The 12,513-nt window shown below is 61.8% G+C and overlaps 1 protein-coding gene across 2 annotated transcripts in view; it reads right to left on the bottom strand.

The window, feature by feature from the left end:
• Nucleotides 1-44: 44 nt before the first annotated feature.
• LOC125644596 (putative thioesterase PNKD) overlaps nt 45-12,513 on the bottom strand; it is a 34,802-nt gene continuing 22,333 nt past the window's right edge. Inside the window, exons 5-10 of one of the 2 annotated variants that reach the window (XM_048868768.2) lie at nt 9,168-9,260; nt 8,580-8,743; nt 7,598-7,684; nt 6,085-6,200; nt 3,844-3,981; nt 45-3,268 (exon numbers count right to left, since the gene is read on the bottom strand). In XM_048868768.2, the coding sequence (XP_048724725.1) occupies nt 3,251-3,268; nt 3,844-3,981; nt 6,085-6,200; nt 7,598-7,684; nt 8,580-8,743; nt 9,168-9,260 (616 nt within the window). In that variant the 3' untranslated portion in view covers nt 45-3,250. Of the gene's footprint in view, nt 3,982-6,084; nt 6,201-7,597; nt 7,685-8,579; nt 8,744-9,167; nt 9,261-12,513 lie in introns of both variants that reach the window. The other variant, XM_048868766.2, reaches the window with a different exon arrangement.

The raw sequence follows: 12,513 nt of genomic DNA, 5'->3' as shown, positions 1-12,513 counted from the left end.
GCACAAAGTTCCCTGTGTCTTGACAGGCCAATCACACGAAACAGTAAAACTGAAGGGTTGCTTTACTGGCATTTTTACAATCCACAGCGAACACTGAACACTGAATACAAGAGGCGTCACAATCCCAGCCCATCTCTGAGCGCCGGGAGCAAAGGGGGTCAGCTGAAACCTGCCTCCTGACCTACTCCACACCCGCTGTCTCCAGTGCTGCCTGGCTCAGCTAAGCCTCACAGTTTGGAATCGTTAGTGGCGATCTATTTCCAAGCATAAGAGAAAGGGAGGGGGGGAAAAAAACAGACTGAATAAATCCTGACCTAGTGTATCATCTCTAACACTGTGCTTCTGCGGCGCTGCCCAGCCCACAGGGAGCCCCACAACCACTGTCAGGAGGTAGTTGCCCTATTTCACGGATGGGGAAACTGAGGCACAAAGTGCTGCGACCTGTCCAAGGTCACCCAGCAAGACCTGGGAAAGGAACCCCACTGTCCTGTCCTCTGGCCACTAGACCATGTTTCCCTCCCCGATGTGGCTGCATTTTTATCAAGGGAGTGTCGATAACGATATAAACCCCAAGAGCAAAGGTAGAGTCACCAGAACCCAATGGAGAAACCCACATCCTGACCCAGCTCCGCTTAGTGCTTACAGAGCGTAGGGCTTTTACGTCTCCAAAACCCTTCACACGGAGTCATGAACTCGTGACTTCCCTGGGAGACTGGGAAGTAGGATCATGATTTCAGCGGTGGGGAAAACTGAGGTACCGAAGTGGGAAGTGACTAGCTCTACAGGGAATCAATGGTAAAGCCAGGAATAGAACCCAGGAGTCTTGACTCCCAGTCCCTCAACCCCCTCCTCTAACTACTAGACCCCAGAGCCAGGAATAGAACCCAGAGAATGGGTTGGAAGGGACCTCAGGAGGTCATCTAGTCCAACCCCCTGCTCAAAGCAGGACCAGTCCCCAATTTTTGCCCCAGATCCCTAAATGACCCCCTCAAGGATTGAACTCACAACCCTGGGTTTAGCAGGCCAATGCTCGAACCACTGAGCTATCCCTCCTGGCTCTCTGTCCTCCACTCACCTGACTTAGCTACCTCCCCACTTGCAGACAGGGAGAGTGAGCTATTGGTAACATCTGACATTAATGAGAACCTCCAAGCCCCGAAACGTCCTGTCCCCTCACCCGCTGGCGTTGCCCCTTCAGCCCCTACGATGTGGCTTTTCAAATAACCAGGTCAGTTCAATGCACTAAATCCACCTTAAACTCCCCTTTTCCAGCCCCTCTCCAGAGAAACACCCCTGCAAACAACCAACCTCCATCATGCGCTGCACACTTAAAAGCATGTGTCTGCAAACATTTATCCCCCACTGCAGCCTCCATGGGGACAAAGTTGTTTATAACTAGGCCCTGGGCCTGTCTATCCAAATGCTAAGCGGGGGGTGCTCTTTGTTCCCTGGATGACAGGTGAATTCACCCCCACTTGTTGAACACCGCCCATTCTCTCCTAATACAAAACCCTTGTGCATCCTCTTATACATTGCGTTCATTGAAAGTGAAGGGCAGCAAATGTAACCCGGTGCATTGTGCGAAAAAGTATTTCCTTTGATCTATGTAGCCAGTGGAACTCATTGCCACAAGACAGCATCGAGACCAAGAGCTTTCCAGGATTCAATACAGGGTCAGACATTTATACGGATAAGAACATTGCAGGTTAGATTTCCTTGGTTCTTTTCTGGCCCTTCCCCTCTGAAGAGGTTTGGTTTACTAGATGGATCCCTTTTTGGGGTCCATCGTAAACAAGGGGACCATGGAGGCCTGGCCCCACTGAAGCCAATGATAACAGATTCCAATGGGCCCACAATTTCACCCCAAGCAAGCATCCACACTAGTTTCCACTCTGGTTGCCCAAGCCCGGTATCCTGTCTCTAACAGTCACCAGGACCAGCTGCTTCAGAAGAAGGAAGAACTCCCCCAGTGGAAAATTTGGGGACAATGTGCGCTTGGAGGAAGTTTCCCCTAACCCCGGCAGCTTGAGGTTGGCTCATGGCCTGAGAGACCCAGCATTGTGCCCCACCCCGTGTAATTGTGGCTGTTCTCAGCCCCAGGAATGGCTGACCCTTGGCCATCCACCCTGCTAAGCTCTTGGTTTCACGGTGATCTCCCAGCAGCAAATTTCACAGGTTAGTTTCCTTACAGGGGTTTTAAAATTCACTGCCTTTGCAATGGGGCTGGACACCCCTGCATTCTCGTCTTCCGAGAAGGGCAAATGGGCGCAGTCAGGGGGAGGAAGCAGGCTGGGTCTCATGGCCCTAAATGGATTCACCATCACAAGTTCAATCAAAATGCAAAACCCTCAACGGGCGAGGGTTTGAAGTTTCCCAGGGAACGTTTCACACTCGGCCCTGATTTAAAGCCACTGGGGCCTGCAGGCTGGGTTCGAATGCAAGGCAGGTTTCTTGCTCCCTCAGCTGGGGCTGCTAAGGAGGCAGGCTGCTCTGCCCCAGGGGTTTGGCGTGGTTCCGAAGGGGCCCCCGTGGGCTCTGAAGGGAGGGGTGTGTTTCTCCCAGCCCCCAACGACCTCCAGAGCAAAGGGGGCAGGCGTAGAACCATCACCAGGCTGGCGAGCTGTGCTAGAAACTCACAGGATCCTTGTGCTTGGACTGGGGACCAGAAAATCCTTTAGGACGTAACCCCCAAAACACAGACACACTCCACCCCCCTCCACACACACACACTCCCCACACCCCAGTTGCATGGAGCAGGTCTTGCTTCAATCGGGGAACCACCACCACCACCACCAAAGTTAACACACAGACCTGAAGGGAAGCCACCAGCCGGCCGGGGGGGCAGGCCAATGGCACAGCTTCATCCTTGATCCCTGCCAGCACGGCTGTGCCCGTCCCCGTGCTGCAGGGAGAAGGCGGCTGCCAGGAACGTTCAGCGCCGGGGGTGTGTGTGTGTGTGTGTGTTTCCGTCCAATATCAGAGCTGGAGTCCGTGCAGCGGCGCCCCCGGCTGGTGCTTTTGTCGTGGTTCATCCTGGTCTCTCCCAGCCAGCGGGCGGGGGCGGGCGTGAGCTCACGGAGGAGTCAGCGGGGCCCCGAAAGCGGGGCCGGCTGGGACAGGACGCAGAGGAGATAACCGACAGACCAGTCGCGGCGCTGTCCCCGATGCCGCCTCGGGCAGCGCCCCTCCCCACACGCTGGGCTGCCAGCTTGGCTCGGGACCGGGCACTGCGTGAGGGATCTGCATTTCCTCAGGCTGCGAGCCTGTACTGGAGAGACCATGTGCACTTCACAGGCTAACCCCTGGGCCTGCACTTCCACCAGCCACAGTCCGGTCCCCCAGAGAAACAAAGTCACAGCCCTGCTCCCTGGAAAAGCTTTCCCGGGCACCCTTGCCAACGCCCCGCTCCCGCCCCCTAGCTATTCATCCCCAGCAGCCAGCGGCAATCAGAGGTCAGCAGCATGCTGGCACCATGTGGAGTCAGACGCCTCCTGGGGGTGGGTTGGGGGGGGGGGTGTCATCCTGGATTTTACCACCTGCCCCCCATTCTTCTGTCCACCAGCAAGGATCCACTTTGTCTGGAGACGAGCCCTCTTGAGACAGCAGGGCGGGGCAGGATGGGGGGGATGCCAGCTGAACCCGCCTTTATCCACAGGGAGGAGGCGTTCCCGGCTCACGAACCCGCCCCATCGCTCTGAGGGGGTGAGACCCTTTCCCAGCCAGACACTCCCCACCCCAACAGGGAAGGTCACGCGCCTTCGGGAGGCTGCTCATGGGGCAGAGCCCTCCCGTCGCCCTGCCAGGGGGCTACTTGGCCTTGTAGACGTCCTTGCGGCACCGCACCTCCTTCAGCACCCGCGCCCGGAAGCTGTCCCAGTCCTCGCCACTCAGCCGCTGCAGCCCCAGGGCCCGGTGCAGCTCCCGGCAGTGGGTCCGCAGGAACGGGTTGTATTCCTTCTCCTCGCCGATGGTGGAGGGGCACTGGGGCGGGGAGAGACGGCGACAGGTCAGCACGCGTACAGCGGACCATGGCCTCCGACGCGCCCCGCGCAGAGCTGCAGCCCGTTGAGACTCCAGATCCCAGCATGAAAGAGGCAACGCACACTGCATGGCATAATCCCCAGAAGGGGCACCGAGCCTGCAGCCTGTTTGCATCCAAAATCCATAACTTCTCCAGCTCCTTTTACCTAGAGACCGGCTCCTATAAACCAGTTTCAAAGCTATTTCCCTTTACTATTTGGATTGTCGTAACCACAGCACTCCATTGTGCCTGGGGCTTGTTAGGATATAGATATTCAGGCCTGTCTGTAAAGGCCTATACTCTAAGAATTTAGGTGTATTCTTATCACTTGGCTAGTGATAGAGGTATAAAAGAAAGAAATCACTGTCTGCCGGTGTAAGGGCCTTCTCTTACTGTGACAGTTTGTGGCCCTGTGCTTAGGCTCAGGCCTTTGGCTAAGCAGCAGAGGCAGCCATAAGCTGGGAAGCGAACGGTCACCTCCTCCCATTCCAAACTAGTCACATTGAAATAAGGTGCTATTGGGCTGTTAGGCACTATCAGGACAGGATTGTATTCCTATCACCTCCAGAGAAAGGGAAGTGCCTAGAAAATGTAAAAGGAAACTTAGTTTGATAGCATCCTGTCCGGCAAGAACTCACTTATCAATAGCTGGGATGTGAAATCCTCACTTCTGTATTGTTTTGTCATTATAGTTCCCACTTTGCTGTTGTTTGTCTGTATAATCTCTGTCTGGTTCTGTGATTGTTCCTGTCTACTGTATAATTAATTTTGCTGGGTGTAAACTAATTAAGGTGGTGGGATATAATTGGTTACATAATCATGTTACAATATGTTAGGATTGGTTAGTTAAATTTCAGGAAAATGATTGGTTAAGGTATAGCTAAGCAGAACTCAAGTTTTACTATATAATCTGTAGTCAATGAGGAAGTGACTGGGTGTGGGTGTGGGTGTGTGAGATGGGAACAGGGAATGGGGGTAAGAAAATTGGAATCATGTTTTGTTAAAGGGGGAAATGGGAACAGGGAATGGGAGTAAGGAAGTTGGAATCATGTTTGGCTAAGGGCAGGAATGGGAACAGGGACACAGGTGTAAGGCTTTGTGGTGTCAGAGCTGGGAAGGAGGATACTAAGGAAGGAAACTGGAATCATGCTTGCTGGAAGTTCACCCCAATAAACATCGAATTGTTTGCACCTTTGGACTTCGGGTATTGTTGCTCTCTGTTCATGCGAGAAGGACCAGGGAAGTAAGTGGGTGAAGGAATAAGCCCCCTAACAGGGCTGTATAAACACAAGAGATTACTCAAATGCGGCTGCCTCTGCGGTGGGGTGTGGCAGCCGTATATAACAGCAACAGCAGCAAGCTCCAGCGGGGTTAGGATGGGAAGCCAAGACAGACCCCAAGTGCAGATGAAACCCTGTGAGGCGAATTTAGGAAGGTGGAATGGAATTACTCGGGGGCCCAGTGCAGAGACTGTCTGCCCTTAACAGTGGCCCCAATAGGGTCAAGACACATTAATGGGGTACAGGGAGGGTGTTTAGGGGTGCAGAGGGAGTGGACACTGCTGTGGCCTGTGCCCTACGGGTTATGGCTATCCAGCGAGCTGCAAATGCATGGGGAGCAGCTTGGGGGTGGGGGGCCTTCAGTGAATGAGGCAGGGACCATGGGGGCAAAGGGACCTGGCCCCTGCTTGCCAAGCATAACCCTTCAAATGCTGGATTTTGCAGGCAGCCGGCCGCATGGTGACAGATTAATATAGTGCAACATACAGCCGACCCCAGACAGCCATTCTCCTGGCCTTGCCCCAGCACCCGATTCCCTTTGGGTTCCTGCGGGGCGGGTGTGAATTCAAACCAGCCTGTGCCCCCCGCCCCCTGCCGCCAGGCTAGGAAGCAGCTGGATCCGAGCAGCAGGGGAAGCAGCACCAGCTTCCGGCCAGGTGTTTCCCAGCCCCGGCGCAGGGAGAGAGAGAGGGGGGAAGAGCCAGGAAAGCGGAACCGGGCCCCGTGCGAGGGGCACCTGCACCGGATGCCAAGGCCCGGGCGCACTCCCCCACCGGCACTCACCGTGCTCCTCTTCTCCAGCCGCTGCTGATTCACCCACTGCAGCTTCTGCTCCAGCACGGGGTTCTCCAGCTCCAGCAGGCTGGCAAACGTCAGGCAGTCCAGGGCATATTCGTGTCCTTGGGGAGCAGAGAGGGCAGTGAACGGGGGGGAGGGGGCTGGCCCGGGCTAGGGCTCCAGTTAAGAGCACGGACTGGTGAGCCAAGCACCCAGCAGGGAGCCAGGCGGCCTGGGTTCTATTCCCGCCTGTGCCGGCCCCTCGCCGGGCTTCTGCCTTATGGGACCATCACCTGCTTCCCTCCAGGGTGGCTGGGTGGGGCAGCCAAGGGGCCAGCAGATCGGCTAGAGACGGGTGAGGGGCATGGAGCCAAGGAAACCAGAGCTCTGGACAGAGCAGGAAGGTCAGAAGCAGCCGCGATGCCCCTCAACCCAAGTTCCCTCTACACTGTGTGGCCGGGCAGCTGCCTATTGAGCCCCACGCAGGGGCTCAGGTCAGCGACAGGGAGAGGAGCCTCTCCCCACCAGCCCCACCATGGTCCTGCCCCGGACTTGCCAGGACCAGGGGAGAGGAGCCCCACCCTGGGCTCGGGCCAGGCCTGCTGGAGCTGGCGTGCCCAGGGGGAGGCACCCCTCCCCCAGCCCCAAGCTGCTGCTGCAAGAGAGGGCTGGGGGGGGAGTCTTCTCTCCCCACCACAGCCCAGGGCAGCCTGCACCCCACACCCATCATCCCTGGCCCCACCCCAGAGCCCGCACCCCAGCCCTGAGCCCCCTCCCACACCCCAAACCCTTCATCCCCAGTCTCACCCCAGAGCCCGCATCCCCCCCACAGCCCAACCCTCTGCCCCCACCCTGAGCCCCCTCCCACACCCCAAACCCTTCATCCCCAGTCCCACCTCAGAGCCCGCATCCCCCCCCGCACCCCAACCCTCTGCCCTCGCCCTGAGCCCCCTCCCACACCCCAAACCCCTCATCCCCAGTCCCACCCCAGAGCCCGCATCCTACCCCAGCCTATGCCTTTTGTTATGTGCACTGATACGGAGGTGATGTGTCACATTCACTCCGCACATGGACGTAAGAAACGTGCGGGAACGCTGCCCTCAATCCCACCCAGCAGCAGCCCGCCCCGTTCTGCCCCAGCCTCGCCCCCAACCTGCCCCTCGGCCGTGGACGGATACCAGGCTCACGGCTGAGACCCCGGCCGTGCTTTGGCACCAAGTGGGCCCAGGCCCAGGAGCGGGGACTCCTTCCCCTCCTTGCAGGTCTAGGTCAGTGCCGCAGGCTGCCTTGCGCCCCCCTCCCCGGCGCTTTGCCGATGCAGCCGAGCGGGGACCCTCACCTGGTGCAGCGACCCCTCACCCTCGTCTCCCACAGCGGCCAGGCTGCGCTCCTGCCCCTGCAGCGCGGCCCCTGTGCAGCGGGACACGGAGATCGGGGGATTCCCCCGGCCTCTGCTCCCCCCCTTTCCCTGCCCCACAAACCCCACCCTCGAGCCTGCAGCCTGGCAGGGGGCGCTCACCTGGCCAGAGCAGCGTGTCCTCTGCCAGGTCCGCAGCTGTGTCCAGAGAGGTCAGCATGGTTTCCGGCGTCCCCTCGAATATCCGCCCTGCAAGACCGGGGGACCACATGTTACCGGGGAGGGGATGGCGGTCCCCACACACCGGGAGCCCCACGCACCGCAGGGCTCCGTTCCCTATTCTGCCCCAGCCTCGCCCCCAACCTGCCCCTCGGCCGTGGACGGATACCAGGCTCACGGATGAGACCCCGGCCGTGCTTTGGCGCCAAGTGGGCCCAGGCCCAGAAGCGGGGACTCCTTCCCCTCCTTGCAGGTCTAGGTCAGACCCAACCTGGGTCGCAGGCCAAGGGCCAACCCCCTCCCCCCATGAGGAGCTGTTTCGCTTGCCCCTCTCTCACGTGGGGTGTTTACAACCCAGGCCCCACGGCAGGGTCTTGCAGCCCCCACCCACCACCATGCCAGCAGTGCCCGAACTCCACAGGCCGCCCCACCCCCTCTCACACCTTGCTCCGCAAAGCGTCTGTGAGCGGCCCCAGCCCCCAGAGGATAATGGACTCTCTACTGCTGCTGCGGAGGGGGAGCGCCCCCCCGAGATCCAGGGGCAGAGACAGGAGCTTCTAGAGCCAGAGGACCTAAGTTTCGCCCCCGATGCTGCCAACGGGGCGCAGACCCCACTGTCCCCAGAGTGACGTGGGGCAGAGGGAGGTCGGGGGAAGGAACCAAAGAGCAACTGAGGGCTGGTTAGTGGGGCTGTTAGTCCCTGACAAAAAACAATGCCCCGGCCCCTCCTTTCCCCCAACACTAAAATGCAGCCCCCTCTGGGGAGGAACAGGGAAGCTTAGGGAAGCCCGACCTCGTGCCAGCCACATCTTGTTCATCCTGAAGAGTGAAGGGAGGAAGCAGGTGGGCCCAACCCCCCCCAATGAGCTGTGCCTCCCCCCTGCAGGGCAGTTACCATAGACAGAACCAAAGGAGCCCAGCTCACCGCAGCCCGAGAGGAAGAGGAGGTCTCCAGAGAAGAGGCAGGCCGGCCCCTCGAAGGGCTTCCCGTCCAGCACGTAGACCATGTGCCCCACGGTGTGCCCCGGGGTGAAGAGAGCCTTGAAGCGCAGCTGTCCCACGGTGACGGTCTCCTTATCCGAGAGGGGGCTGCACGGGGGCAGGACAGGAGGCTGTTAGGGCCCTGGGAGGATGCTCTGGCAGGGTGTGGAAGCCAGATGGATTGCTCTGGACTCTGGGGCCAGGCTGATCCCCTGACCGGGGGATGCCCCCGGCCCGCCCTGCGGACAGGCCTCAGCCGCGAAGGCTAGGCCAGCAGTGACCATCCATGCACTGGCCGCAGATCGGCCCACACGTGACATGAGTTTGGCAGGGCTCAGCCCAGCTCCCAGGGGACGCATGGCCCCGTCACCATCCCGAGGGGCAGACGCAGGAGAGAAGGCGGTGACGAAGCAGGGCTATGAAGACCGTGCTGCCCGCTCGCCCCGGAGGGTAGGGGAGGCCTGGGGTGGAGTCCCAGACCCTGTGGGCATGCGCCCCTCCAGTCCCCGGCCAGGGACCCAGCACCGCTTACTTGGTGAGCTCCGGGATGGCATCGCAGGCACTGCCATACACCCTGCAGGAGCCGTAACGCCGTCTCAGCGCCATGTTCCCCCCGCTGTGATCCCTGCACGAGAGAGACTGTCAGCTCCCCCCGCCAGCCGAGCCCCCCGCTCCCCCGTGATCCCTGCACGAGAGACGGTCAGCTCCCCCGCCAGCCGAGCCCCCCGCCCCCCCGTGATCCCTGCGCGAGAGAGACTGTCAGCTCCCCCCGCCAGCCGAGCCCCCCGCTCCCCCGTGATCCCTGCACGAGAGAGACTGTCAGCTCCCCCCGCCAGCCGAGCCCCCAGCTCCCCCGTGATCCCTGCACGAGAGACGGTCAGATCCCCCCGCCAGCCGAGCCCCCCGCCCCCCCGTGATCCCTGCGCGAGAGAGACTGTCAGCTCCCCCCGCCAGCCGAGCCCCCCGTCCCCCCGTGATCCCTGCACGAGAGACGGTCAGCTCCCCCCGCCAGCCGAGCCCCCCGCTCCCCCGTGATCCCTGCACGAGAGACGGTCAGCTCCCCCGCCAGCCGAGCCCCCCGCCCCCCCGTGATCCCTGCACGAGAGACGGTCAGATCCCCCCACCAGCCGAGCCCCCCGCCCCCCCGTGATCCCTGCGCGAGAGAGACTGTCAGCTCCCCCCGCCAGCCGAGCCCCCCGTCCCCCCGTGATCCCTGCGCGAGAGACTGTCAGCTCCCCCCGCCAGCCGAGCCCCCGGCTCCCCCGTGATCCCTGCACGAGAGACGGTCAGCTCCCCCGCCAGCCGAGCCCCCCGTCCCCCCGTGATCCCTGCGCGAGAGACTGTCAGCTCCCCCCGCCAGCCGAGCCCCCCGCTCCCCCGTGATCCCTGCACGAGAGACTGTCAGCTCCCCCCGCCAGCCGAGCCCCCCGCCCCCCCGTGATCCCTGCACCAGAGACTGTCAGCTCCCCCCACCAGCTGAGCCCCCCGCCCCCCCCACTGTGATCTCTGCACGAGAGACTGTCAGCTCCCCCTACCAGCCGAGCCCCCCGCCCCCACTGTGATCCCTGCACGAGAGACTGTCAGCTCCCCCCACCAGGCGCTCCTACCCCCAGCCGAGCCCCCCACCCTCACGCCCCCACCGCTGTGATCTCTGCACGAGAGACTGTCAGCTCCCCCCACCACCCTGCCTGGAGTCCCCTCCCACTCCCTGAACCCCTCATTTCTGGCCCCACCCCAGAACCCTCCAGCCCAGAGCTTGTACCTCCTCCTACACCCCAACCCCCTGCCCCAGCCTGGAGCCCCCTCCCATACTCCAAACCTCTTGGCTCCCCCCCCCCAGCCCGGAGCTTCCTCCTGCACCCCTAGCCCCTCATCCCTGGCCCCATCCCAGAGCCCGCACCCCTCTCGCACCCCAACCCACTGCCTCAGCCTGGAGCCCCCTCCTGCAGCCCAAACCCCTCATTCCCAGCCCCACCCCAGACACTGCACCACCAGCCAGAGCCCTCAAACCCCCCGCACCCCAGCCCAGAGCCCCCTCCCACACTCTGAACCCCTCAGCCCCAGCACGGAGCCCCCTCCTGCACTCCAAATCCCTCATCCCTGCCCCCACCCCACCCGCACCCCAGCCCCCGCATCCAGCCCGGTGGGAAGAGTGAGCGACAGAGAAAGGGGGGGATGGGGTGAATGGGGGCAGGGCCTCAGAGGAGGGGCGGGGCAAGGGGGTAGTTTTTGTGCCTTCCCTTCCCCTCCCCCACCAGATGCTAAAACCCTCCCTGGCTTCCACTGGCACCCCAACTTTCTCCCACTGCTGACCAACCCCCCCATCCGTGCTACCTGGGAGGAGGACATCTACTCAGGGCCCCCCCACCAGGCACAGGGCCCTGCCCCCCTCCTTTAACAGCCCATCCCCGTTCAGCCGCCCCAATTCCCAGGAGAACAGGGTGCTCCATGCTTTGGGGGGGACGGGGAGGGGACACCTCCCCACCCCCAGACAATCCCTGTTTGCTCCACTCTGTGAGGCTTCTCATTCGGAGGCCAGACTCCAGGCATCCCCAGCAGGGACTCGCCCTGGTGTGTGGGTGGGTGGGGTGGAGGGCCGCTGGGGGTGGGGTGGGGGGACATGAGGGCAGAACGGCAGGCCTCTTGGGGCCCATCCAGCCCCCTCTGCCAGGGCACAATCATTCCCTGCAGGGCACCCCTCCCAGGCTCCCCTGCGCCCATCTGCAACCGCCCCAAACTCAGGGGGCCGTCCCCCTGGGCGATCACGCTCTCCTCTGCACACACTTACCCGCTTTTTCCGGGCTGCTCTGGCTCGGGGCCATCCCCTCGCATCCCCCATCCCCCCATATTCCCAGCCCCCGCCCCTTATCCGGCCCAGCCACATGTGCTGGGGAGAGATAAGGCAGGGCACAGCCCACGCTAAACCGCTGCCTTTCAGGAAGCGAACGTGGCTTTTGCTACAGCCCCCTGCCCCCCCTCTGAGATCAAAGCCACCACAGTCCCTGGGGACAGCACTGGGGGCGGGGGCTAGGTCAGGGCCAACCCGGATCAGAGCCGAGTTCACGGAGGTGGCAGGGGGGTGAGAGGAGGGGCTGGGGGGTGCCCTTGTGGTGGCGGGGACAAGGGGAGCAGGTGGTTGAAATGAACCGGCCAGCGAGGATGGAAGCGGGGAGGGGAGTTCCAGGGTCCCTGGCCTAGGCTGGGTTAACCCAGCTGCACGGCTCACCCACCTGGGGGAGCCTGGAAGGGGGCAGGGAAAGGGGCCGGTGTTGGGAGGGGGCAAAAGGAAGGAAAGAAGCAACTGGTGAGAGACCCGTCTTCCCCCAGGGCTGGCGCGGGGGCAGGATCGGCCAGGCCAGAGCCGATACTGCAGCCAAGCTACACGGTTCGGGGGCCACGTCTCTTTAGCCCTCCTGCCAGCTCCCGCCCCCGGGCCACAGACCGACCGGGGAGCCCCAGCCTTGGCCTCTTGAGTGTGGTTAACGACGGGGCTGGCTGTGGGGTTCAGAGACGGACCATTGTCCCCTGGGAACTGGCCGGAGACCTACCAAACCCACGGTCCAGGGAGGCCCCTCAACAGCGGCCAGGACTGGGGGGCAGATTTTAAGGGCACCGCCGGCCCCGGGAGCCCCCTCCCCAGCTGCAGGCAGCAGTCCAAGGCCGGGAAAGGAAGGGGCTCCCCGGGGGGCTGGGCCAGGGAAGACGGGAGCCCGAAGGCCAGAGCAAGGCCAGGATTCCCTCCTCCCCCTGCTAACAAGGGACTTTCATGATGGGCTCCCCTCAGCTCCACCGACCCCCCCAGCCCCTCCCCCTGTTCCGGCACTGCCCATCACTTCCACATGGCAGCCGGACACGGCAGGGCAGGGCCCTTCCTCTCA

The sequence above is a fragment of the Caretta caretta genome, chromosome 11, assembly GCF_965140235.1.
Source record: "Caretta caretta isolate rCarCar2 chromosome 11, rCarCar1.hap1, whole genome shotgun sequence".
Taxonomy (NCBI): domain Eukaryota; kingdom Metazoa; phylum Chordata; order Testudines; family Cheloniidae; genus Caretta; species Caretta caretta.
Note: the sequence above shows the minus strand (reverse complement) of the source record. Positions and strands in the feature narration are given on the sequence as shown.